Consider the following 25,064-nt stretch of genomic DNA (forward strand, 5'->3'; position numbering starts at 1 on the left):
AATTGGAGGGCCATCCCTCTATCCACTACACCATGCTACCTCTTATAACACAAGTTATATTAAAGGAGAGTCAAAGGAGATAGCCACAAAACTTACTCCAGGAAAACATGGGCCTAAGACACCAAAATGAAGGCAGTCAGAGCAGAAGGCAATGGAAGCAGATTTCAGCAGCTAAGGCAGAATCTCCTGTCCCAAGTGAGAATGTCAAAAGTTGTGAGGGACAGAGAAGGGCATAGAGGGCAGAGACTTACATCTACGAAGAGAAAACACTAAGACTTCATGAAAGGGCATGCTGAAAAGGACAAGGGGACATAAGATTGTTTAGGAATGATGTCGAAAAAAATATGGGTGTAGTTCCCTTAAAACTTACTCTATGAACATTCAAAGACAATGTATTGCTTAGCCTGGTCTTTAGGGTGGAGGGAATAGGTTGGTGTGATAGACAGTACTGGACAAGGAGTCAGGAGGCCTACATTCTGCTAACCTTATGGGTTGCTTCATTCAATGTATTTGTATCCCTAGCATCTAGCCTGACAGAGAGTAGGTACTTGGTAAATACTTGTTGATTGATTAATTATCAGACTATGCAACCCTGGACAAGTCACTTCATCTTGCTGGAACTAATTCTCATAATTAATGAGAAGAGGTTGCATAAGGCTTTTCAACTCTAAAATTTTATGATTATGATTGAATACAATGATTTTCCCCTCCCCTAAACTCATAAAACTTAGTATCTTTACCTCTCATTGGGCAAAATTAAGCATGCAGTGCCATGTACTTTTTTTTTAAACTTTTCATGTATTTACATTTCATCTCCCCTATTAAATAACAAACTCCTAGAGGTCTGGGAAGGTAGGTTCTGTCCTCAGTTGCAGAAACACAAATGGCTTATCATGGCAAGACCATCCATGAAGCCATTTTAAATCTGATCTGGATCAGTTACTTTTGGGGATTATTTTATATTCTTCCCAAAGAATTCTTGAAGGAGTAAAGTACAGGTGCCAGGGAATAGCGACAGAAAAGGGAGGAGGGCACCTGACCAGGCAGTGACAGCTAGAAGGGATCATTAGAACATCTGGTGCAATTCTCATGCTTTAGAAAGAGATGAAATGACTTGCCTATGGTCAAACAGATAGAACCTGGATTTGAACCCAGGTGTCCTGATTTAAAAAGTCAATGAGTTTTCTGCAGTACTAACTCAAACTTACCTTGAAAAGTGGTTTCCTCTGCCCCAGGAGAGGCTACAAGCTAGTTTGACCAACATCACCACCACCACCACCACCACCACCACCACCACCGCCGCCATCATCATCATCATCATCAAGAATCGGTTACAGACAATGCTGTGTTGGTTAACAATCAGCTCTCTGCCTCCCTCCTTCCCCAATGCACACAGAACACACTCTTTTAAGTTTAATTTGTGTTAAAATTTTTCTCCATCACTTTCTTAAGTCTAAACAATCCACAAAACAATAAATCAAGCCCTGATTTGTAGTGAGGTGTAAATGCTCATACTAAAAATTCAACAGTCAGTTCATCTGAGCTGGTTTGAGATGGCTCTAGCCACCCCCACCTCCACCCCCCTATAAAGCACCTCCGTGTAAAACCTTATTGGGGGCAACAGAATACTAAGAATTAGTATTTTAGTGTGGACTTACGTGTGGCCGAGCTAACTTTTGGGGGTCCCAAAGGTAGTGGGCACAAGTAATTCTCAAGAGAGGGTTCAACAGTACTAGTGATTTTGTTCCCAGGGCTTGGTTGGAGGAATTTCCTAATTAAAATATCTTGGCCCTAGCAAGATTTCCTTCAAAATATATTGGTAACTGAGCAGAATATGGGACAGGATAGGAAGATAGAGACTGGGGCCCTGGGGAATGCGGAGTGCCAATACACGGACCTGCCAGGCTCTGTCTGGCCTACTCAGCATTGCTGCTTCTTTTCAAAGTCCAATTTGCCTTTGGCAACAATATTCATTCTTTTTTTTCCTAGCCATTGAACTTGATCGAAAGCACAGCTTTCTTCCAACTGTGGTGCTTTTAGTAGGTTTCATTTAACTCCCCATAACTGTATCTGAACCAAGAAAGCACTAGAATGACCAGGAGATAATATGTTCTCATGATGCTAATTCAATGATTAACTGAGAATTACCAGGTAGTGAGAGGCCCTTAGTCAGCAAGTCAGGAGCCCTGAGTTCTAGTCCTGGTCATGTTTTGCTTAATCTTTCTAGGCCTCTGTCTTCTCCTCTGTTAAATGAAGGGTTTGACAAGATGATCTCTGAGATCCTTTCTGTCTCTCACATTCTACGATTTAATTCTGTATTTGGATTACAAATCTTAAAAGAATTATAACAAAACAAAATGCCCCTAACACAACATAACAATACTGGACAAAGCAATCTTTGATGCATAACATGCAGACTATCCTCTGGTTATTTGAATTTTATGTTTTTGTGGATTCTTAATAAATGAGAGCTCACTAGCTTGGATTATCTCCAGTTTCTTCTGCATATAGCTTGTGTGTACAAAGATGTTTGCATGACACTGCTTTTCTTTGTAGCCCCAAGCACTTAGCATAGTTCCTGGTATATAGTAGGTCCTTACTGAATATTTACTGATGGATTGCCTATTTACATTCCAGGGAGTGCCCTTAAGTGAAAAGGAATGTTACCCACCCGAGATTCATCTTGAAACCTAGAATATTTGACACGTTATTTTGTGTTTAATAGAATAAAACCAACCCATATTTTCATATGTGAGAAGCTAAGCCCCAAAGTTCAGAGTACAAAAAAAAGTCTTTAAATTAATGTATTGTAAAAATTTTTGTGGGTGAATTTTCCTATTTGAAGAGGATAGTAACAAAATGTCACAGGATCCCAGATTTAGAGCTGGAAGGGACCTTTGAGGTCATTTAGTCAAATACTCTCATTTACAGTTAAGGAAACTAAAACCTAGAGGTTACCTGATTTGTCCAATGTCATGTAAGTCGTAAGGAGCAGGGAGGATTTGAACCCAGATTCTTTGACTTCACTACATCACACAGAGGTCCTTGCATTATTTCAAATCTATTTTGCAAAATCTGGTTTTACATCTGTAGACTAAGCATACTTAATATTTGTTAAATATCGTTCCAAAAAATCAGTAATAGTAAATAAACTTAGAGGATTAACTGAAAAATCTGAACTAGACACACAAGTATTTTTTAAAATATCATTTACAGTACTGAAAGGTGACCAGAAGAATTGAAGTTATAATAGGCATATCAAAGAACAATTCTAATTTTACGGTAATGCTCTGAATCCCCCAAGTCAATGAAATATGGTGGATAATGTCAAAAGAGCAAATAATGCTAGCTTCTTCTCAGATTCCACCAGGTGTGGCTCATCTGGTCCCAGGCATGGCTGAAGATGTAACACCTCCCTGAGGAGTCCACACTAACATGGAAAGCATCTCAAAATGAGGAAAAGGCTGGTTTCCTGACTGAAATTTTTTTCTTTTTTAAACAATAGAACTTAGAAAACTGCAAAATGTTAGAAGAAATGCTAGGTACAATAAATGCTGAGTCCAAAAACTGGTCAGTCCGCCACAGCAACTGAGTTTCTAACTATGATCATATAGTCTCACTTATTAGCATATGATACACTTCAGCCTAGAAAAATGCTCATGAGAAGGATCATCCCCAAATAAAATAGTACTTCTATTTCTGAATCCTCCCTATCTGTACTACATGAGAAAACCTTTTCTTGGGGGTCGGGGGAGAGGTCTATATGGGACATCTACTTGCTAATAATAAAAAGAAATCCAGCTAGAACATGCATGGCTGCTATTCCCTCCACTTACCTTCTATTCCCACAGAAAATCAGCCCTCAGATGACCCGATTCTCTCTTGTCTGTGAGCAACATATACCCTTTGCTGAAATGGCAGATGAAAGCCCACTTTGCTTATAACCTGTCTGTTCATCAGGACCTTTCTTCCAAAACCATGTATCCTATTTTTTTTTTTTATAAGAGAAATATGTTTACGTGCACAAGATTTATGAACCAGGTAAAATTCCTGATTTCCTTGTCATTGTTGACACAGAAACAATTCTCCCCAGACCATTTACATACAAACCAATCCAGGCTCTATTTTTTTCATCTATTGACACCCCCACCCCCCTGCAGAAGTAAATCAACTCTATATTTATTTATCTGGCTGTTAAATGTAATATCAAGATTTCTTAGTGGAAAGAATCTGATTTAGCCAGGGCCTAAAACACATCCCCCTCTTGTCCTGGAGCAATATAATCAGATTCTGCTCATCCTGGCAAACCAGGACCACTCATCTCTGCTCGCCAACTTTATTTGCAAAGATCAGAGAGCATGGCACTGTCACTTTACCAGAATAAGCTACTGGTTAAATAACAGAGTCCAGCTAAGGGAACTGTGTGGCATTCAGCCACTTGGACAATGATTCAGCACCATGACTCTGGAATAAAAACAGCAAAATAACACACACACACACCACACACACACACACACACACACACACACACACACACACACACACACACACACACACACACACACACACACCCCAGCCGCCACCACCAGCCTCATGCCCTCAGCTGACATCACCTTTCCAGATGGCTCGCTTAGCCATTATGTGATTGTTTTAAATAAAGACATCATCTGTCATTCCTGCCCAGAGATGTGCACAGTCAGGTGCAAAATGAGGGAAAGAACAGTCACTGATATGATCATCTGATCAATCAAATACTGTTTTAACCTGCAGGCAAATTTCATGCCACTATTCCCCTTGAAAAAACAAATTGAAAAACGCTATGCTCTTGTGATAATGAAATAAGGACTTCTCTAAGACTTCAAACAAACTGTGATTTCACTGGTATGGCTCTTCCTCTGCCAGGGTTGACTGCAATCCCTCTGTGTTTCACAGATGGCCTTGGGATTTTTGGTGGCCAACAAGGTCCATCCCCTGGTGGCCAACCCCACTGATAATGTACAATTCACAGCCAGGCAGGATGACAGGGCCCCTCCCTCCCTGTTCAAAGCTCTGGCCATTTGATAGAGGATGCTACAAGCTGTACTGCAGTTACTTTAAATTCAAGTAAACACATAGACTTTACAAAATATGTCTAACATATTTGTATATTGGGACCAAAAACCCTTCTCTGACTTTTATCCCCATGAATTTTTCAAATTGCAAATGGAATTTCTCGAGCTGATGATAAGTAAGAAATGTTTCATGCTTTTCATATATTTTTTCTAGTCGTACATTAGTGACACAATCTGGATTTGCTTGGCAGCCCAACCAGAACACACCTTGATATATACTATATAATACACAGAGTATACCGAAGATGAAATTGCTGCTATAAGCTTCCTGCTAGGCTATGATCTAATCGTAACTTTTAATGTTAGCTTTTTAATGATACACTATTCTCTATCATCTGTAAAGCAGGTTAACTAGAGCTCTCCTACAATTATTACCAAAGTCATCAGAGAGAGGAGGGGTGAAGGTGGGGAAAGGGGCCACTTTATCAAAGTCAATGGAAAATGAAGGTATTAATTATATTAAATGAAGAAATATAGGCATTTGGTTACTTTTGTGGGTTAGAAATATTTTAATCTTTCAGCTGCCAGCCCACTGCTTCTTTCTGCATCAGGATGAGCGGCAGGGACACATCAGCGCTTTAGTAAGTGAGGAAGGCAGTTACTAACCTCAGAGGCAACAGAACTACCCCCCTTCCCCATTACCAGGGTCACAGATTTGATTCAAACTGCTACAGTGCTATCCGCTTTCATCAGTGATAAGGACAGGACCCCACTTGGTTTTTTCCCCTTATATTTGAAGCAGAAATGTCCCACAATGAAAAGCTCACATATGCCAACATAACAAGATGATCACAGCGCTTTTTTCTTCAATAGAAAATGAAACTTTTGTGATATGGCTACTTCATTTATCTTTGTTAAGCGAGTTTGCTTTGTTAACTCTGCCAAGAGCACTGTGGAACACAGCTAAAGGAAGGGAAAATACAGATGCCCTCCTACCACATCCAGAGAAGTAATCCTGGAAAGGGCTTAGGCAGTAAGTCAATAAGGCCAGCAACAAACTTTCCAGCACATCTGAAGAATGTGGTGAGAACCGGGATATAGAGATACATATTCAGTTACCAAAAAAAAGACTCTTTCTATTTATTTATTCTGCCTCTTTCACTGAGTAATCAAATAATATGTTAAAATGTGAGATCATCTCAACTTTCTTTTTCCTTCCTTGAAACTATAAGATATCCACTTCTCTATACCACTCTAATTCCTTCCTTGTGCCTAATTTAAATCTGAGTCAAGGGATGTATCATAGGAAACTGCAATTGTAGCTAATTCGTCTTGCAATTCTAATTGTTTTGTTTTTAAACCAAGGAAGGAGGAAAGTATTTCAGAAATGTTTTCTCTGGATCAAAAGTAGAAAATCCTCAAAATGTATCCATTTAACTTGGCCATGGAAAGATGCAGGTACTAACTAAAAAGAAATCCATTTGTTGTAAATAATCTCCAGCCAGTTGGAACTGAGATCTCTGAATTTAGATCTGGCATTTGAGAATGCTGGTCAGTGGTGTTTTGCTTTGGTTTCCCTCAGGTGAGAAGGTCTCCATCATGCCTCATCAGAGTAAAAAAAAAATTAATTTAATTTTAAGAATGAAGTGCCAGACAATAAGATTTATCCTGGACAAATATATATTACAGGTAGTGAGGGACTACATTTAAAGAGCAGGGTTTAAGGTGGGGGAAAGGGCTGAAGGCCTACGGCAGACTCCAGCACAGTTCAGACCCTCCTTCTGTATGCCTGGCGTTTGTTCGGAGGGCCAGAGTGAAGCCAAGAGCTGCTGAACTACTGTAAGGCATTCTAAGCTCCAGCGCAGAGGATCAAGCTTTACTACTGTTTTCCCCTGAGGGGGTTGAAAATGCAAAATAGCTCGGCACAAAGATATGCATTACATAGCTGCCCACAATTTTGTAATCTTAACTGTTCGAGGTTCAACAAGAACCTCAACTTAAGGGCATCAGGCACATGGATTGATTTTTTTTCAAGTCCTTGGAATAAAATGACTTAGAAACATGTTTTTTGAAATTCACCTGCAAATTAAATCACACTCTTCCCTCCAGCTCCCATACATGGTTTCTTGGATTAAAATATTAGTCCAGCCAAACTGCACTTCTGAATTGGGAGCAAAAGCTCAAGGAAGAATTCAAAACTAATCTAAATGAACCTTGTCTCTGGGTAATTCCTGGAGTGTCTTCACCAACACCCAGCTACCTTAAAATTATTTTATCTTGAAAATGAAAGTTAAAATATTGATTTTGTGTTTCTTTCCATGTAATTCCTTTTGGGTAATCAAAAGCTAGAATCCATTCCTTTCTATGGCAGTGCAGAATATCATTCTCTAAAGATATTCCTGAAAGAAGAAGATTGAAGCCATATATGTTGATACATTGATGCGATGCTGGAGACAGAAAACAGAAAATGTGTTCAGAATTTCCCCTTATATTTACAAGCAGAAGAAATAACTTAGATAATAAGAGGTGTGAACTTTAGATTAAAATTTCCTGGGTAGGGGGATGTTGTTGTTTTGTGTTCCCGAGTTTCTGCTGGGGTTTTGGGGAAGGTTTAAAAAGCCCTTATTTTAAACCAATGTAGGCGGTCTGGCCGGACTTTTCCACAGAAGTCTAAACAGAACTCTTTCAACTAGAGTTTGGTTACTGTTTCACGCAGCATAACTCTACTCTCTAAATGCTATTTGAATAGCCAACCTGCATGATATTCCTGCTTGATATTTGGGCTTTACAGCTAAAACCTTAGTGATGAACACTGGGGTGTTTTTTTTAAAGGCACGAATACACAAAGGCTGACCTTTGATGTGATGCTGCTATGCTCAGTTAGAGCTTTGCTTTAAGAATTTCCAGTGAATTCTAATCATGGCATAAATGCAGTAAGTAAAAACAATATGGAGCAGATCCAGAGACCTAACGGCATGCTGCAGAGGCCCTCCAGATTCCACAGCATTGTATTCAAGTGGTTGGGGCTGTATTGAAGCAAAACAACAACAAAAACCCTCCCTAAAAGTACACAAAAGGAAAGGAAGAGAAAGCCGACATGTAACTACAAGTAATCATTTTACAAGAGATTTGATATGGCAGTTAAGTAATAAGGAAGCATCTTCTCCAAAGGGAAGGAAGAAAAAATATTTTTCATTAATGCAAGAGAAATGGATAAATAGAAACAAAACCTGGATGATTAAATAAAACTTTGGATGATTGAAACTGACCAGCATTTTACAATATTAATGCTAATGGCTCATCATACTCTTGCTTGGCATGTTTAACTTAGGTTCCCATAAAAATACTCATGCAGGACATTTAGGCATAGAGAAAGGGATAGCAAGCTTAACATAGCCCAACACTGAGAAGGAGCAGGGAGATGGAAGAAATACCCAATCAGCCCCATTCATGCAATAATCAGTTTCCAGTGTTGGATCAGGAAATAAGGTAGTTAGAGAAAAGATGCCGTCTAAAGAGAAAACACTTTTAGGAAACAGCAAAATTAAAACAGAAGTAGATATGTAAAATAGATGAATGAAGACAAGGTCTTCCTGCACCAAGGGAGTTGTTTAGGAGAAACAGTGTCCGTTTGTGGCCAGCGATAATACTTTCCATTCAATAGAGTTTGCAGCTTGCTGATTCATATGATTGCAGGCTGGCGCCCTGCTGGCGAGCCTCTCCACTGAAATTAAATCCACTCTCTTCAGTTATAAATTATAATGCTCTATAAACAACACTCCCACTGGGAACAGGGAGAGAGAGGGAGAGAGGAAGAGGGAGAGAGAAGGAGAGGAAAAGAGGGAGGGAGCATGGAGGGGAGGGAAAGCGAGAAGAGGAAGAGAGGAGTGAGCTCGGGTCTGTCTGCACAGTCCGCTCACTGTCTAATGCTCTACTCTTCTCTAACAAACAAGAGGAGTGAGTCGGCCACAGACAGCACTCCCTCCTGTTCTAATTGATATACTGTTTCATGTTTAGAACAGAGAAAGGAAAGTGGGATCGTAATGTGAGTCAAAGAGGAAAAGCTTGGAAGTGAATGAGTGAGTGTGCAAGAAGAAGAAAAGGCAGAATCCATTTTAGATGTAGGTTTTATAGATCTATCATTGGACACATCTTTGGGGCCCTAGGAGAGAAGCAAAATCAAATAAAAATCTGGAATAATATTTAAGACAAATGGGAGCTGCATACGTTACACTTCGGGATGCCTAGTTTGTTCAGAAATCTTTTCCCCAAGAGAAAGCTAAAAAAGGCTGGATTCACAATAGAGTTTAAAATGATCATCTTAAACTGGCCACAAAAAAGAAGTCCAGAGCTGAGGATTCATTCAGCTAAGCTGCTAGCAGAACTCGTGCTGAATCTCCCTCATTAAAAAAAAAATACTACCATATTTTCTACAGAAGGGTAAGCACAAAGACAACATAATTTCAGACTTAATGTTAAATTCACAGGAATTTGGAAGATGCAATGCTGAATGCTGAGTTTTGTAAGCATTAACATACATTATTTTTCAAAAAGGGAAGAGTTCCCTGGAAATAGTTTCTTATAGTATTAATTACTTCACCCCTATTGATTATTAATTTGTGAAAAAGCCCATCACTTGTCAGAATAAACTGTAATGGCTCCTATGCAGTTGTTTCAAAGCAGTAACTTAAATCTAATTCCACATTCTTTAACCCCATTAGCTGTTACTCTGCTAAGGAGAAATTCCTGCCCCATGCCAAGGTAGGATGAATTACTGTTACATATGTCAATCAGTATTTTAAGACTTCAATCAATAGGTTATTTATCAACCCCAAAGGGCCATGGTCCATATGATAAAAAAAACTCCTTTGAAATTTCCCTGCAAAAGGTGTACCAGGACATATACTCACAAAACAGAGCCTGAGAGCCCAGGACACCAATCCAGTTTTGAATGAATACCAAGGTACAACAGTATCAGAAAAAACCAGAGTTACATTTCAGGTATAGACACACTTATAAAAACAAAGAGCTCTCCAAAAACCACCAGCTTCTTTTTTTCCCTTCTCATTTTGGCAAACTGAATAGTTTTACATTCTTTTTTTTTTTTTAAGAACAAAATAAAAAGAAAAATCCCAGCTTTCTGCTGAAGTACAGGGAGGGGGTCAGGGGAAGCAAAAGGTGCCTGAGATATACTTTGCTGGAGTCTGAATTTCAAACACCATAAACAGAGCTTTATGATGGAAACTCAGACACATCTCTGAATTGTAGAAGTGCCAAAGAGCCTGGGAAGAATACACATCTCTCTCTCCTGCTCTCTTTCTCAGATTCTGGTTGTGTGCTCACAAAGCATATTATCTGCTGACAGGTTAATCTCTGTCACTGCTTTTCATTCTTGAAGGCCCAGCAAACTTGTTCAAAAAATCCACCTCAAATATAGTCACTTAAAACAGTCCCATGGAAAGAAAAACTCAATTCAGAAATAGAGTATAACTTAGAGCTTAAAAATAAATTAAATAAAGGAAACATTAAAAGATAAATGGAGCAGGATGCTCGATGGCTGAGGTAATCTGAGTGGAAAGGGAAGGAGGAGGGTTACATTAATAAATGATTAAAAGGCCTTAACAAGGGCCTATCAGGTTGACCAGTAAAGCATTCTTCTTCTCCTTCAGACCATCTTTTTTACATTTGTTCTCAATGCTGATCAATATGGTTTTCATTTACTGATTTCCATAATGCCATATGTGATCTGCTAGCTTGACATAATGAAGGCAGAAAGAGCTGAAGTCATTCGAACATTCTCGCTTGCATGCCTGTCGCCAGTTCGCCAAATGCCTGTTATCTGAAAGCCAATATTTTCCTCTTGCCTATTGACAAACATTGGAGGGTTTACGCTTAGACAGATGTCAAAATGTAGCCTTGGGTGGCAAATCTAAATGAAGACTGTCGTGAAATGTGTATTACTCCTGGCAGCAACTTTTGCCAAAGCTCACTGTCATAGCTAACCACAATAGCAACAAATTTGAAAATGATAAAATACAAGAAAAACCAGGTATGAAGGTGAATGACCAGGCTCAAAGCAGAGAGTGCTCCATTCTGTTGATTCAGTAATGAATCAAGAGTATAAAGCATTAATGCACTATGATGTCACCAAGGCCTCAAGACAGATTTATTGCCCCAAACCAAATCTTCCTACAAATATATCATCTTAGGCAGTTGACTACTATGGGTCTGTGATAACTTTAAGCAAAATTCTTATCAAATTCAGTATTTATTATTTTCTTTCTCTCTGCCAAATTTTCCTAAATCCCAAGTTGTAAATGCTCTGGCACGGAGAAACATTTGTATCAGATGCAAGCTTCTTACTGTTGTTTTTTCAAAATACTATAAAACTGGTGGTTTGAGTTCATACCATCCCACTCATGAACCAGGAGTCTCTCCTGATGCCTGAATTGTGTCTTGTTAAAAATTCTTTGTAGTGTTTACTAGTTACTAATATTCAAGGAAAACTGTAGAAAGAAAGATTTCCAAAACAGCTTCTTGCCTTTTTTCTGTAAGCCAAAAAAAAAAAAAAGAGAAAGCAGTTGAATCTGATCAAAGGAACACTTCAATAGTAAACATTTTTTTAAACCAAAAGAGATTACATGCCAGGACCGTGGCTTATGATGGACTTTATTCTTTTTTTACATTAAAAACATATTAATAATCATCCTGATAAGTGACTAAAAGTCATGCTTCAGTTCTAAATGAATGTGAAATCTTGTGCTGTTAAAAATCTTTGCACTGGAGATTTTAGAGCCACAGAAATCTGCCAAAATGTCTTGCGAAGTCTGAAAAGGTAAATGGGTCAGTGCTGGGTGGGCCCCTACATTTTCATAAAGAGTTACACCTCCAAATTCTGTATTTGCTTAGCTTCCCAAGGCACCCTCCCATCTCTCCTAGGCAAGTGGGTCTTTTCCACACTGTTATCCTGTAAAGAAAATTCTGGCTCTTGAAAGCAGGAGGAGGCAATGTCTATGAAAGGACATAGGCAAGGGGATGAAAGGTGCCACACCTGAGAGTTATCTGCTGAGCTGTTTCCTAAGAAACAACTAACTCCCTTCCTTTTCTTCTTCCTCTCCTTCCTCCTAATTTTTTTTTTCCAACAGGGAAGAACTGCATCACAGAAATGGAGTCCTGAGACAAATGGTGCTATTTTGGGGGCACATTAATTGCTGACACTACTTTTTTTCTGCCACAGAAAGGAGAATGAATCTTTTCTGAAAAGACACATTCTTTCCCAAATGAATGAACACCCCCACAAAGAGAAAAGTTCTGACATCATGAGGCTGCTAAATGACCTCATTCTAAAAGCTGTTTGGTTCTGACACTCTAGGTTGATAATGAAATGAAAGGAAAAGGTAAAGAGAAGGGGAAAAAAAAATCCAGCTGGTTGACTCACCACTACAAATCGCTCTGTAATATCACACGAGTAGAGGAGTACATTCCAGAGAATGCGTCTCTCTTTGTCGTTGGCTTAGTATTTTTTTATTCCTTTCCCCCCCACTTTTGACATTGTAGGGGCAGGATGGGGGAAATCAGACTGGAGAAGGAAGTAGTGTTCTGTTTAGAAGCACCACCCTGCCTTCTCTTGTCAGCTCCAAACGTATTACGAAGTGGAAGCTGCTACTCTGCAAAGTGGAGGAGGATGGTGTGGAGAGCTTCATACTTGGCACACACATCTTGCACTCAAAGAACAGCAATTCACCCCCTTCATTCCCATTATTCTAAGTAAAAATGAAAAGAGGACCAAAAAAAAAAGATACATAAGAGGAAGAGAGATATAGTTGCCCAGAGTCCAAACAAAGCAGGATAATTAGTGGCAAGTATACTCCACCTGCAGTCAGGAGACCCAAGTTCTTCTCCTGAACCTGCCACAACTCAGGCAAATTTACCATTTAACCATTTTGGGCCTCAATTCCCTTATTTGTAGAATCTGGCATAGAGGATGACCATGAGGAATGGGGTGGAAGGAGCACTGGATTTGGAGAAATAAGGCTTTGTTCACTTATAAGCTGAGTGATCTTGAGGAAATCACTTTATCTCTCAGGTTCTCAGTTTCTTCATCTATAAAATGGAAAGTCCGTCCAGTTTAGACTAGATAAGTTTTAAGATCCTTTCCAATATTTAACATTTTTGTGATTCCATAATCTCAAAGTTTCGTTTCTACTCTAACACTACAAAATATTGGAGAGAAAGCCTCTCAATCTGGCTGAGGTTCACTACTCTGGTCATAATTACCAGAGCTGCAAAATGGGTCAGTTGACTCCTGTCCTAAATCCAACGCCAACTATATAAGTGATTCTAAAACTTTTGCAAAAGTCATCAGGATTCTTAATACTGGTTGGAGAGAAGGAACATCACTGCTTCCTAGCACTGTAAAAGGAGATACCCAGTCCCATTTTGGGGGCCTCCATTGGTCTCCAAGGGAAAAACAGGCAAGCAGATCTGATTCCTAAACCACAAACACAGCTTTTAAAATTAGTAGGCACATATAGGAAAACTTGACATTTTGAAGCTTTGGAAAGATTTGGCAATCAATAGCCCATCTGTGGCATTAGGCAGGAATGCACAGGTTTCTTGCTGTGGACACACTGAAGATTGTGGCACATGGGCCTTGTCACTGGTAGAGATTTACTCACTAGCAACTGGGCTTCTGGGGAGCTCTCTGTTACAAAGAAAGACTTGACCTGGGATGGAAAAGCAGTAAGTAGGGGCTGAGTCTGGGAAAGCCTGTGGTCAAGCTTAGCAACTTGGGAAGGAAATTACTAAGCAGGTACTGTATTAGTAGTACTCAGGTCAGGACAGGTCAAGATGTCATTACACATATGATGAGAGGCATGGTCTGGGCGAATAAAAACCATTCTTATCGAGGTAGAATCAATGACTTACTGTGCCAGGTCAAGTCAACAAGCATTTCTTTGGCACTTATGACAAGCCTGGCACTGTGCTTAGTGTTGGGCACAAACAGTCCCGGGTCTCAGTGTACTGTATTCACAGTCTAACGGAGGAGACAATGCACAAACAATTATGTACAAAGGAGATACGTACAGGATAAATGTGAGTAATTTGTGAAAATGTGCTGGATGAGTACAGAATAAATTGACTAGCAAGTGAAAACTTGGAGATAATCTCAGGGGAAGGACACTAGGACTTAGGTGTGACCCTGGACAGCTCAGGCTCCCAGCATCTTAGTTTTCTTAACTTTAAAGTAGGGATATAATAATGCCAACCTGTTTCTTAGAGTCATCACTGGTAAGAATTAAGCAAGATTATTTTAAGGCAAGTCTCCAGCACAAGAGAGAACTGACGGGAAGTAAAGATCTAAGGACTTCATTGTTTTGCTTGTTTCTTGATCTCCTGCAAACACTGATGCCTGGAAATCTGTTTCTGGAACTAGCAAGGCTTGCCACACAGCCTTATTTGGTTGTTTCCACTTTTCTGTCCATGTGGGTGGTGGCTGTTATTATTTTTAATGTAGTCCTACTTCAGCAAGTCATAAATAAGCTCACTGATTTGGATGACCACAATAAATGATGAGAAAATAGCACAGTGACCCAGGAGCAGTAGAAAACCAGCAGGGATAATGATTAACAACCAGCTCTACAGGAAAAAAAAATGTACCCAGGATACATTGTTTAATCTATATTATTAACATTTTCTCAATCACTTTCATAAGTCTAGATGATCAACAAACAATAAATCTGCAGTGATTGCCCATTATAGGAATGTAAATGCTCATATTGAAAATTTAACAATTGGCTCTCCAGAGCTGGTTCGAGCTGGCTCCAGCACACCCCTTTCAGAAGGCAATACTTGTCACATAACATATTTGACCAGAGGCAGTCTTATTGAGTTTCATAAATCAGAGTGGCAACTGGCCTAAAGAGTAGAAATGAGAACACCAGTAATTGCCGTCTTCTGTCTAGTACCATACTGTAAAAAAAAAAAAAAAAAAAGCAGCAGTAAGCAATCTTCCTGACCAATCAATAGACTCCTATTAACCTCCCAGCCAATTACAGGATGATTGGCTAAGCAAACAAAGAATTATTGGCTGTTTAGCTGGGCTTTAATTCTAACTGTTCTGTACCCTGTTTCTCATTCTGTTCCACCTCCCTGCCCAGTCCTCCCCCCACCCTTCCTGTTAGGCAAAAACATCTGCAAACACCTGATATTCATCTAGGTCTCTGCAGTTGTACAGTCTTGTTAAATTGTTACCACCTTTTCCACAAGCAGTTTTGGCAATTAACCTCGTGGCCAGTGACTTCAAAGAAAACAACCGTTGAGTTTAACCTTTCTGAGCTACCATAGATTCTTTTATGATTTTTCCTGGACCGCTTTCATCCTGCTCCCCCCATAACCCCCCAAATGTAGACTGATAAGATTGTTTATTTTAATATTTGGCTAATTTATTAAGAAGATAAATGCTTTGGACACTGCCCAAAAGTTGGTGCCCCTTTTGACGTTTGCACAAAATGGGGTTTTATTAAAATGTACATTCCCGACACATGTGCATTGCTTTGCTCTTCCAGAAATCCTGTATTTTCTGGAATCCAAAGATTTGATACATTTGACCCTCTCTTGCCCCTAGAAGCAAATCTTTCCTTTGCTTCTTGAGACTGTCTAAAAGTTCAGGATGAAAGATGCATATAAAATTAATGCTAAGAACTAAAGTTGCCATTAAAAATCTATTTTCATTTTAAACTTTTACTGCTACAGATAAACATTTTACATTAAAAGCAAGGCTAATCCTTAACCCTCAGGAGAATGAACTACTAGCAATAAAGATCAAAATATATGACCGAACAAGTAATACAATTCTTCTCAAGTAATCTTGAAGTCTAAGTGTCTGAATGCAATTTATGCTAAACATCCAGGTTTTTACAGCTGTATATGATAATAATAATGGACCTGATCTTGGTGCCAGAGGCAGGTTTATGAAGGTATGTTAACTCCTTCAAGACAGAGATTTCATTGAGGGCCCAGGCAAAGGTGATTAAAATCCTAGAGCCAAGGGAAACCTTGCTGGACTTGAAGTCAGGTGACCTGATACCTTGACATAGCTGACTTTCCACTACTTCCTAGCTGGGTGACCTTGAGAGATTATTCAAACTCTTCTCATCTTCAAAATGGGCATAAGAATACTTGCATCATCTGTCTCATAGAGTGGTTTTGAGGCAAGAGCTTTATAAACTTTTAAGGGTCATCAAAATGAGAGTTATTATCATCAGCAGCTGCATACAGAAATAAGTTTAAATAGTTAAAAGTACACTATGACTATCTAGCAGGATTAGGGCTGGTCACACATTATTGATCTTAAGGTACTCTGGAACTAAATCTTTTGAGATTCTTAACTTTCTTTTTCTGGAGGGATAATGAGGGTCCATCAATACATTATTTTTCTTTTCTTTGCTCTTTATGAAATAGTCCATACCTCAATGCTATGCCAGACTATGTTCAGGACACACAGGAATGTATACATGTTTCTGATTCTCTAGGAAGTTGTATTCTATGATGTGGTACAATGAAACAGAGCAGAATAGCACCAATAACACCAACACAGAGAAAAAAACCAACAGCCACAGCCTTTACCGTAACCTTCAAAGTAAAACTCAACATTTCAGAGCCTGGAGGGCCTCTAAAACACATACTTCAGGAGGGTTTTCTATCAAAATGTTAAGTCCGTCAGCCTTTTGCTAAGTCCTGGGATAGTGGGAGAGCCCGGGACTGGGAGTTAGATAAGTTCAAATCTCAGTACCTCTACTTACTACCCAATGGACTGTTTTGCTCTCAAACTCAGTTTCCAAATTTTTAAAATGAAGAAATTAAAACAGATGATCTCTAAGATCTCCAGATCTTATTGTACTCTAAATGAAAAGATCTCATGTTTTTACAGTTGTTGCTCCAAGACTCCCTGAAACACTTTCCTTCTTCCTTCCTGCCTCTTCTTTAAGGTCCAGATGAAGTCCTACCCTCATTCACCTGCTCCAGTTCATGATGGTCCTTTGAACTGTCCTGCCACTTGACTGGCTCTATTGTATTGCCAAACTTGCTTTATGTGATTTATCCATCCATGCTGCCAATGCAACTACAGTGAACAATCTTTGAGCATGGTGCCTGGGATTATATATCTCTTTTTTATTATCAGAGCCTTGGATGTAGTGGATTCTTCATACATTTTGTTGGTGAAGGTAATAGAGACAAATTGCATAGAAAGTCAGTCTGAATTAATGAAATGGTAATTTTCAATACAGATATGTATTTGAAGATAAATAATTTTGTTAATTTTTAAAAAATGCAGTCAACCAAGTAGGAGTCCTATTAGGCCACCTCTAATATATATAGTCAAAAGAGAGAAAGATTAGATTTGGGGAGGCTTCATTTTAGTCTTAGCTCTGTCACTAAATAGCTATGTGAAAAGCCATTTCCCTCTCTGAGGCTCACTCTTTGTTGTCCAGTTGTTTTAGTCATGTTCAACTCATTATGACCCTTTTAGGGGGTTGCCTTGGCAAAGAAACTGGAATGGTTTACCATTTCCTTCTCCAACTCATTTTACAAATGAGACAAGCAGGGTTAAGTGACTTGTGCAAGGTCACACAGCTAGTAAGTGCCTGAGGCCAGATTTGAACTCATGAAGAAGAGTCTTACAACTCCAGGCCTGGCACTCTACACACTTGCCACGTAGCTGCCCTGATCTCATTTTCTATTATCTATAAATAAGGTTGCTGGACAACATGGTCCTGATGCTACCTGGCACTAAAATTTTAAGATTCCATGAGACAAAAGCCTCATGAACCTAAAATATTATTTGAATGCATATAACTGTTACTTCATATTCAAAAATCCTTGAAATTTTGTTTTATTCAGTAGGAAAAAAATTCCATCTCACTATGAATTTGTTCAATATGCCTGTTTTTTAAGGGTTATGCAAAGGTATTTTTTTAAATCATGAATTGTGAATTAGTGGGATCCAAATTGGTGACTTTTTTTTTTTACCATGTATGAATTATACTCATACATTTTATATGTGATGGCTTAGAAGATTACTTTAGCTCCATTTTACAGAGAGAAGTTGAAGGGAAACTAGATGGTAAATTTACATGTGTGATCTTGGATAATTCATTTGGACTCAATTTCCTCATGTATAAAATGAGGATGATACCTAAGTTCCTTCTGACCCTAAATCTAGGGTCTTATCTAGCACTTGTCAACTGAGTCAGTGGTAGTAGTAAGTCTTGAACTAAGGCCTCCTGACTCCACAAGCTTTGAGTTAGAAAGCTTCCCTAAATAATGGTTCCCTTATGATTAAAATATTCAGTTTTGGTACCAACATTTCAAAGCCAACAAAAGAGCTACAGCAACTGTGAGGAAAACATTCTTACTACTTCCTTTAGTCATACTAAACATTTTGGTGGTAATGGGGGGAAAGAAGAAGAAGGAGGGAATAAGCATTTATGTGCCAGACACTAATGCTTTACATTAAATGTTTGACAAATATTTTCTAATTTGGTCTGCATAGCAATCCTATGAGGAAGGTCTCATTATTATTGTAGTTGAGGAAAGTGGGGTAAACAGAGGTTAAGTGACTTGCCCAGGGTCACACATTTGAATTCAGTTCTTCCTGACTATAGTCCAGTAGCCTATTCACTGAGCCATCCAGCTGCTTTGGCTGATAAAGCCATCTAGGAAGACAGCAGTCTTTAAAATGAGATGTGTTCAGAATTAACTTCTCAAGTGAACAAGAGTAACCTTTTGTTACTGGGCAGCAACCCTGCTAAATAATGAGCCAGGATGGCACAAAGAAGGGCAAAGCAATCGATTTGAAGGCTGAGAGTTGGGGAGAGGGCCTGGGGAGGGAAAGATCTCCTTATCAAAAAATGGCATCAAGAGAAATCTGAAGTTCCAAAAGTATCTTACAACCCAGCCAGGGAAGGTATTTGGCAGTTTCTTCAAGCAAATGGCTGGGGTTGAAATTTGTGAGGGGGAAAAATGAAATGTGTCATGTACATGCAGTTCAAATCCAATATCAAATGTCTTCTGTCCACTCTCATTAGGAGGGGTTTCATGTTAAACAGAACTCTCCAGACAGGCAAGGGACTGGTACTGGCCATTTTGGGAACACTTATATGGGTTTACTTTTTATATTTTTTGCCCATCAAAGTAAAGGGGAGAAGGATGGGAATATATACTCTTGCTGAACACTTTATTTTAAAAAAGAATGATAAAAAATTAACACTAAATGACACAAGGATCTGGTGCTACACTGTACAGTTCAATGAACTCTTACACAGATCAGCAAGATGGTTGGAAATGTCTCTCTCCGTCTGTTTTTCATCTCTAAAGTCTGTGTACTCAGTAGAGTGTGAAGAGAGCCTCTCTCCTCCTCAATACTGTCTCCCAATTGTTCCCCCCACTTCATTCCCTGAAACACCCTCTCTCTCCCCCCACCCTAGCCCCTGCAGCAGAGAACAGGAACTAGAGCAAATGCTTTTGTGAATTAAGAGATCTTGTGAGCGTAAATTTGGTCAGGCTGCTCCTTTCTGCAGGCCAGACCCTGCTGCTGCCCCAGGATGTGAACTGTCAGTTTGCATAGCTGGTGATGAGTTGCAGAACCATCAGTAAAGGTGAAGACGGCAGAAACAAGAAAGATTCAAGACTGGTGGAAATCATTTCACAAGGAAAATTTCAGCCATCAGTGGGAGGAAGCTTTGAAAAATGCTGCCATTTCCGAGTCAGAATGAAGGAAAAATTAAATTACTGCCGGGGAGGCGAGCCAAAGTTGCATCTCCCCCCAGGGAGAGTTTGGATAATGGTAAACATTTGACAGCTGGCCTGAAGTTGTTATCTTGTTCTAGGAGTTGTTACAGTCTAAATGAACCTTTCTGATAAGAAATCACAAAGTAAAAACTGGGACATTCCTATTTTTTACTTTTTGCATTTTTAAGCTTCATAAACCTGTGCCAAACCAATTTAGGAAAACATCCTTTCCGGAGCCCTGCTGAAGTTGCCCTCTTTCATGGGGAACAACTTGCCCAGGATTGGGAGACATGCAAGTTTGAGGATTTCAGTTAATCCTTATGTGTGAAAGTATACCTTTCACACAAATCCACTTACTAAGAAGAAAATACCTTTAACCTTTAGCTTCCTCAGCAACTCTTAAAATAATTTTACTAGTTGACTTGGAGGGGAAATAGGGCTCAAGAATGCAAAGGGTTAATTAAAACAAACAAATTCTAGGCATAGAACACATAGAAAAAATGATTGTTATTAAATTACTAGATTTTAAACTATTGAGGGACAACAATAATGAAATTTCAATCTTTGATAGATTATATTATTTTCTAAAGAATAATGGGTCAAGAGCCCAATAGAGGTAATAAAGACAGTCTGCACCAGCTAACCCTCAAACGTTACACTCATTGGGCCATTGGGAAAAGGTATGTTTGGGGCTACATATCGTAGATTATTTTGGAGGGCAGTGAACTACTGAATGAATACATAGATGAACATTCTCCCTGCATTAGAACAGAAAGCTGGTGACATTATCATATAAAAATGGATCTGCCGTTCACAGCCACTGGTATACCATGTTACCTAGGGCATGGTGTAGCATAGCTTAGATTTGACCCCAGTTAACTTTGTCTCTATTCTGGGATTTCTGGGCGGTTGTTCTAGAGGACATACCAGCTTGTTGAAGCAACTATAACATTTTCAATGTACTTAGAGTCAAAGGACCATAGATTTAGAGACAAGATGAACATTGGTGGTTACCTGTTCTCCCACCCTCATTCATAAAGAACATCTTACCTCTGACCTTCTAATTCCCTGCTTATGTATTTACCAGGGGCATGTGAAGTTGAGAGAGAGAGAAAGAGAGACAGAGTGAGAGAGATTACCAACTACTTCTTCTTTACACAGTAAAGAAAGGGACATGCCCCAAAAGTCCCCAGTGTAAAGCTCCTATGAGCATATTCTTGCCTAGGACTCTAACTGAACAGCAAAAGCACCAGGGAAACGGCATTTTGTACTCAGCAGTGTAACTAATTCATAGGTAATGGGTTTCTTTAGTCTGTGACTACTTACATGATAGCCTGAGCACGTGCAGGCGACATGCCCTGATAGGAAGAAACTTCACCCTCATTCATTTATTAATTTCTTTTCCTGACCGTATCCACAAATGGGTTGGAGGGAAAAATCTACCTTTGTTACTGTATTTGGGTGAAGAAAGTGTTTCATTAAACTATTCTCTTCTCTAGGGACTATGCCTTGTCTTTAATATAAGTGTATGAATTGATATTAAAGTATGGTATTTTGAGAATGTTTCAAAGTAAGGTCAAACTGGTATTAGAAATCCTACTAGTGTAGGCTAAAATAACAGTCTGGCTAGGCAGTCTTCAGTGCAGCTGACTCCAATTACTAACTACATCCCAGCAATGTTTTTGGCTAACGAGAACAATGCAAGCAAGCCTTTGAGTTTGAATATAATGTGAAAGCTAAGTTATTCATAAGAGAAATGAGGTAAATCATACAAATATCATAGTTATATTGGTAGCCTACTGTTAACACCAACATCAGATTAGCTGATCAAATTGTTGATCACCAATCAACTAGAGGGAGAGGTAAGGGAGATTCAAAGAGGGAACATGTATAGAAGAAAAATGGGAGAGAAGTCAACTAAAACAAAAGTAATTTGGAGAGAAAAACACTTACAGAAACTAACCACTGCAAAAGAATGGAAATGTTGCTTTCATTCATGTTTTTCCAAGATGAATCTAGTTAGTACAAGAAATTCATTAGTCATTTGACAGAACTCTGACTTCTTCTTCTACTTCCCACCTATAAAGCTGTGCCAAGCCTCAGGATATCCCATATGACAAAGGATCCTTCTTGTTACAGATGAGGGTCACCATGCTTACTCTAAATAGGTCTTGGTATTTGAGCATCTGAATTCAACAATTCAGATGAATTCAATAAGCACATAAGCATTTACTGAGTGCCTACTAATTTGAGGAGCTGTGATGGGGTTGGAGATTAAAACACAACATAGATTCTACTACACCTTCACCATCTAATGCTAATGTCCAAGACTAAGACTTAAGCATTTACCCTCACAAAGTACTGTGCTGTACAATACACTGATTTTAGTGGAAAGCAATAACCTCAAGGATATAGAGCATGTTTTAAGACAGAGGAGCTCTAAGATTTACAGAGTCCTATAATCTTACACTTCTCTCTCACACAAAGTAAGATTTAAAACAAAACAAAACAAAAACATCCATTACCAGCATCTGTGGCAGTCTTGCTGGCAGATTTCACACATCCACCATTCTTATCAAATCTTTCACTATTATTCTTCACCAAAGTGGACAACACAAAGGGATACCATCAGGGTCAGTTTCAGAGATGAGGGGAATGTGGGACAGGAGGAGGTGGTTTTCCTTTCTTATGAAAATTCTTACCATCATTTTCTTTAATTTATTGGCAGGCTAAGATAAATGAGCACAGTTGCTCAATAGCATCTTGGTGTTATTTTGTAGCACTGAAAAACTCCCAAAACAGAAATTCACTTCATCAATGAAAATCCAAAGTATGTACTCCTAGATAGTGTTCTAATGTAAAAAGAGATTAAGTGACTCACTCAGGGTCATACAGCTAGTAAGTTCTGGAGGCAAGGAAAAAATATTGATGTTCTTTTCTTATTTTTCTTCTAATTACTACTGCCACTTCACAGTGACTTCCTTTTCCAGTCTCTTACCCTGAATCCTTCGTTGTAACAAATAAGTAACATCAAGCAAAACGATTTAATACATTGGCCATAAAGTTCATCTCTTTTCTGCCAAAAGAAGCAGTCCTCATCATCCTTGAATATCTACCACTGTTGACTGCTCTCTTTTTCATATATACTCTTGGTCCTTCTCCTACCTGTGAGATTGTTCCTTAGTGTCGTTGGCTGACTCATCATCCATGTCACACCCACTAACTTCAAGTGTGCCAAGGCACAGTCTCCAGTGCTCTTCATTTTATATTTACACTTAAGAGACCTCTGTTCTCTGAAATAAAAATTGTTTAAGACAATCCATAGACTTTAGATGACTAATTTTCCTTTCCTTATGTTGTGATCATAGTGCAAAGCAGGAACTGTTTTACTTTTCTATTTGTGTTCCCTTGTGCTAGTGCTTTGTACACAGTAAGCACTTAATGCTTTTTAGTCATTCATTTATTCTGTTTACTTTGTACTTCATCAATTCATACAAATATTTCAATGTTTCCATGAATTTGTTATATATCTCATAGTACAATATTAAATTTCATTCATATACCACAATTTCTCTGCCATTTTTCAGCTGATGGGCCCCTACTTTCCTTTGCTATCATAAAAACTACTGCTATAGACATTTTTGTATATGTAGGACATTCTTACAGAGGCAGGAGCTAAATCCACTTTTTCCTGTAAGGTCAGTGTCCTATTTACTGTGTCTCTCTTCAAATTTCATGTTTGTAGCAAATCTGTAATATGCTCTTGAAGTGACTGTTCAGATTAGAAAGCAGGGGCAAAATGCCTTCTGCTCACTCAGCATTCATCAGGACACTTACCAAATTCAACATAATGTATTTTTAAATCATGCCATATCAAAATGCTACATATTACATTTGTATTTATGATAAACACACACTACTATAATGGGTACAATTATATATGGTCATTTCTCAAGGAAAAATACTAGTATAAAACTTTTATGCAGCGACTGTCTGCCTGTTTATTAATTTACAACCATAAATGAGAAGCTCTTCACTGATTGTTTGGAAGACATATGCAGCCTATTTCTGCATTTCAAACTTACACAAAAGCTCATGGAGATGATAGAAGCAATCTTGTTGAATGAGTTACTTCTGAAAAAATAAATCCCCAAACATTAGCAGTCCATGTGGATACAAGTCAGTCTCAGTGCCCATGATTCTCAAGGTATCCTTTGCATCTAACTTTTAGTAAACTGGTTTTGATTCCACCCACACTTTTTCTGAGAAGGAATTTCTTTTTTTTTTTTAATTATTTTTTAATGTTTAACAATCACTGCCATACAATTGAGATTTTTATCCCCCCCACACCTACCTCCCACTACCCCCCTCCCTCCCCACGACTGCATACAGTTCTGTATAGGTTCTACATATACTTTCCTATTGAGTACATTTTCACTATAGTCGTGCTATGTAGTCGGACTAAAATAAATGGAAGAAATCACATAACAAATCAAAACATGACACACAAAAACATACACATACACAAACATGATCTGCTACATTCTGCAAATAACTTCCATATTTCTTTCTCTGAGTGTGGAAGGCATTTTGCCTTAGAGAACCACCATTGGGATTTTATTATTTTTTTTTTTAAGAAGTTCTTGCGTTATTACAAAATTCCAAGTCTACCAGAAAAAACTCTCGCACACTGTGGTCGTTGCTGTGCACAAAGTTCTCCTGGTTCTGCTCCTTTCACTCAGCATCAGGTCATATAAGTCCTTCCAGGCCTCTCTGAAGTCTTCTTGTTCCTCATTTCTTATGGCACAATAGTACTCCATTACATTCATATACCATAATTTATTCAGCCATTCCCCAATTGATGGACATCCCCTTGACTTCCAGTTTTTGGCAACTACATAGAGTGCTGCTATAAATATTTTTGTACATGTGGGACCCTTTCCCATTTTTATGATCTCTTGGGGATACAGTCCTAGTAGCGATATTGCTGGGTCAAAGGGTATGCACATTTTTGTAGCCCTTTGGGCATAGTTCCAAATTGCTCTCCAGAATGGTTGGATGCGCTCGCAGCTCCACCAACAATGAATTAGTGTTCCAACTCTCCCACATCCTCTCCAGCATTTATCATTTTCTTGTTCTGTCATGTTTGCCAATCTTATAGGTGTGATGTGGTACCTCAGAGTTGTTTTGATTTGCATCTCTCTAATCAACAGTGATTTA

General features: G+C 38.8%; 1 protein-coding gene across 15 annotated transcripts in view; it reads right to left on the reverse strand.

Annotated features, from left to right (window-relative positions):
- BCAS3 (BCAS3 microtubule associated cell migration factor) overlaps nucleotides 1-25,064 on the reverse strand; it is an 803,928-nt gene that overhangs the window by 255,740 nt on the left and 523,124 nt on the right. Inside the window, exon 23 of one of the 15 annotated variants that reach the window (XM_072637737.1) lies at nucleotides 12,490-15,023. The exons of the other annotated variants lie outside the window; for them this stretch is intronic. Within the exon in view, the coding sequence (XP_072493838.1) occupies nucleotides 15,013-15,023 (11 nt within the window). The 3' untranslated portion in view covers nucleotides 12,490-15,012. Of the gene's footprint in view, nucleotides 1-12,489; nucleotides 15,024-25,064 lie in introns of those variants that run through there. 15 annotated transcript variants of the gene reach the window in all.

Source organism: Notamacropus eugenii, chromosome 2, assembly GCF_028372415.1.
Source record: "Notamacropus eugenii isolate mMacEug1 chromosome 2, mMacEug1.pri_v2, whole genome shotgun sequence".
Lineage (NCBI taxonomy): Eukaryota > Metazoa > Chordata > Mammalia > Diprotodontia > Macropodidae > Notamacropus > Notamacropus eugenii.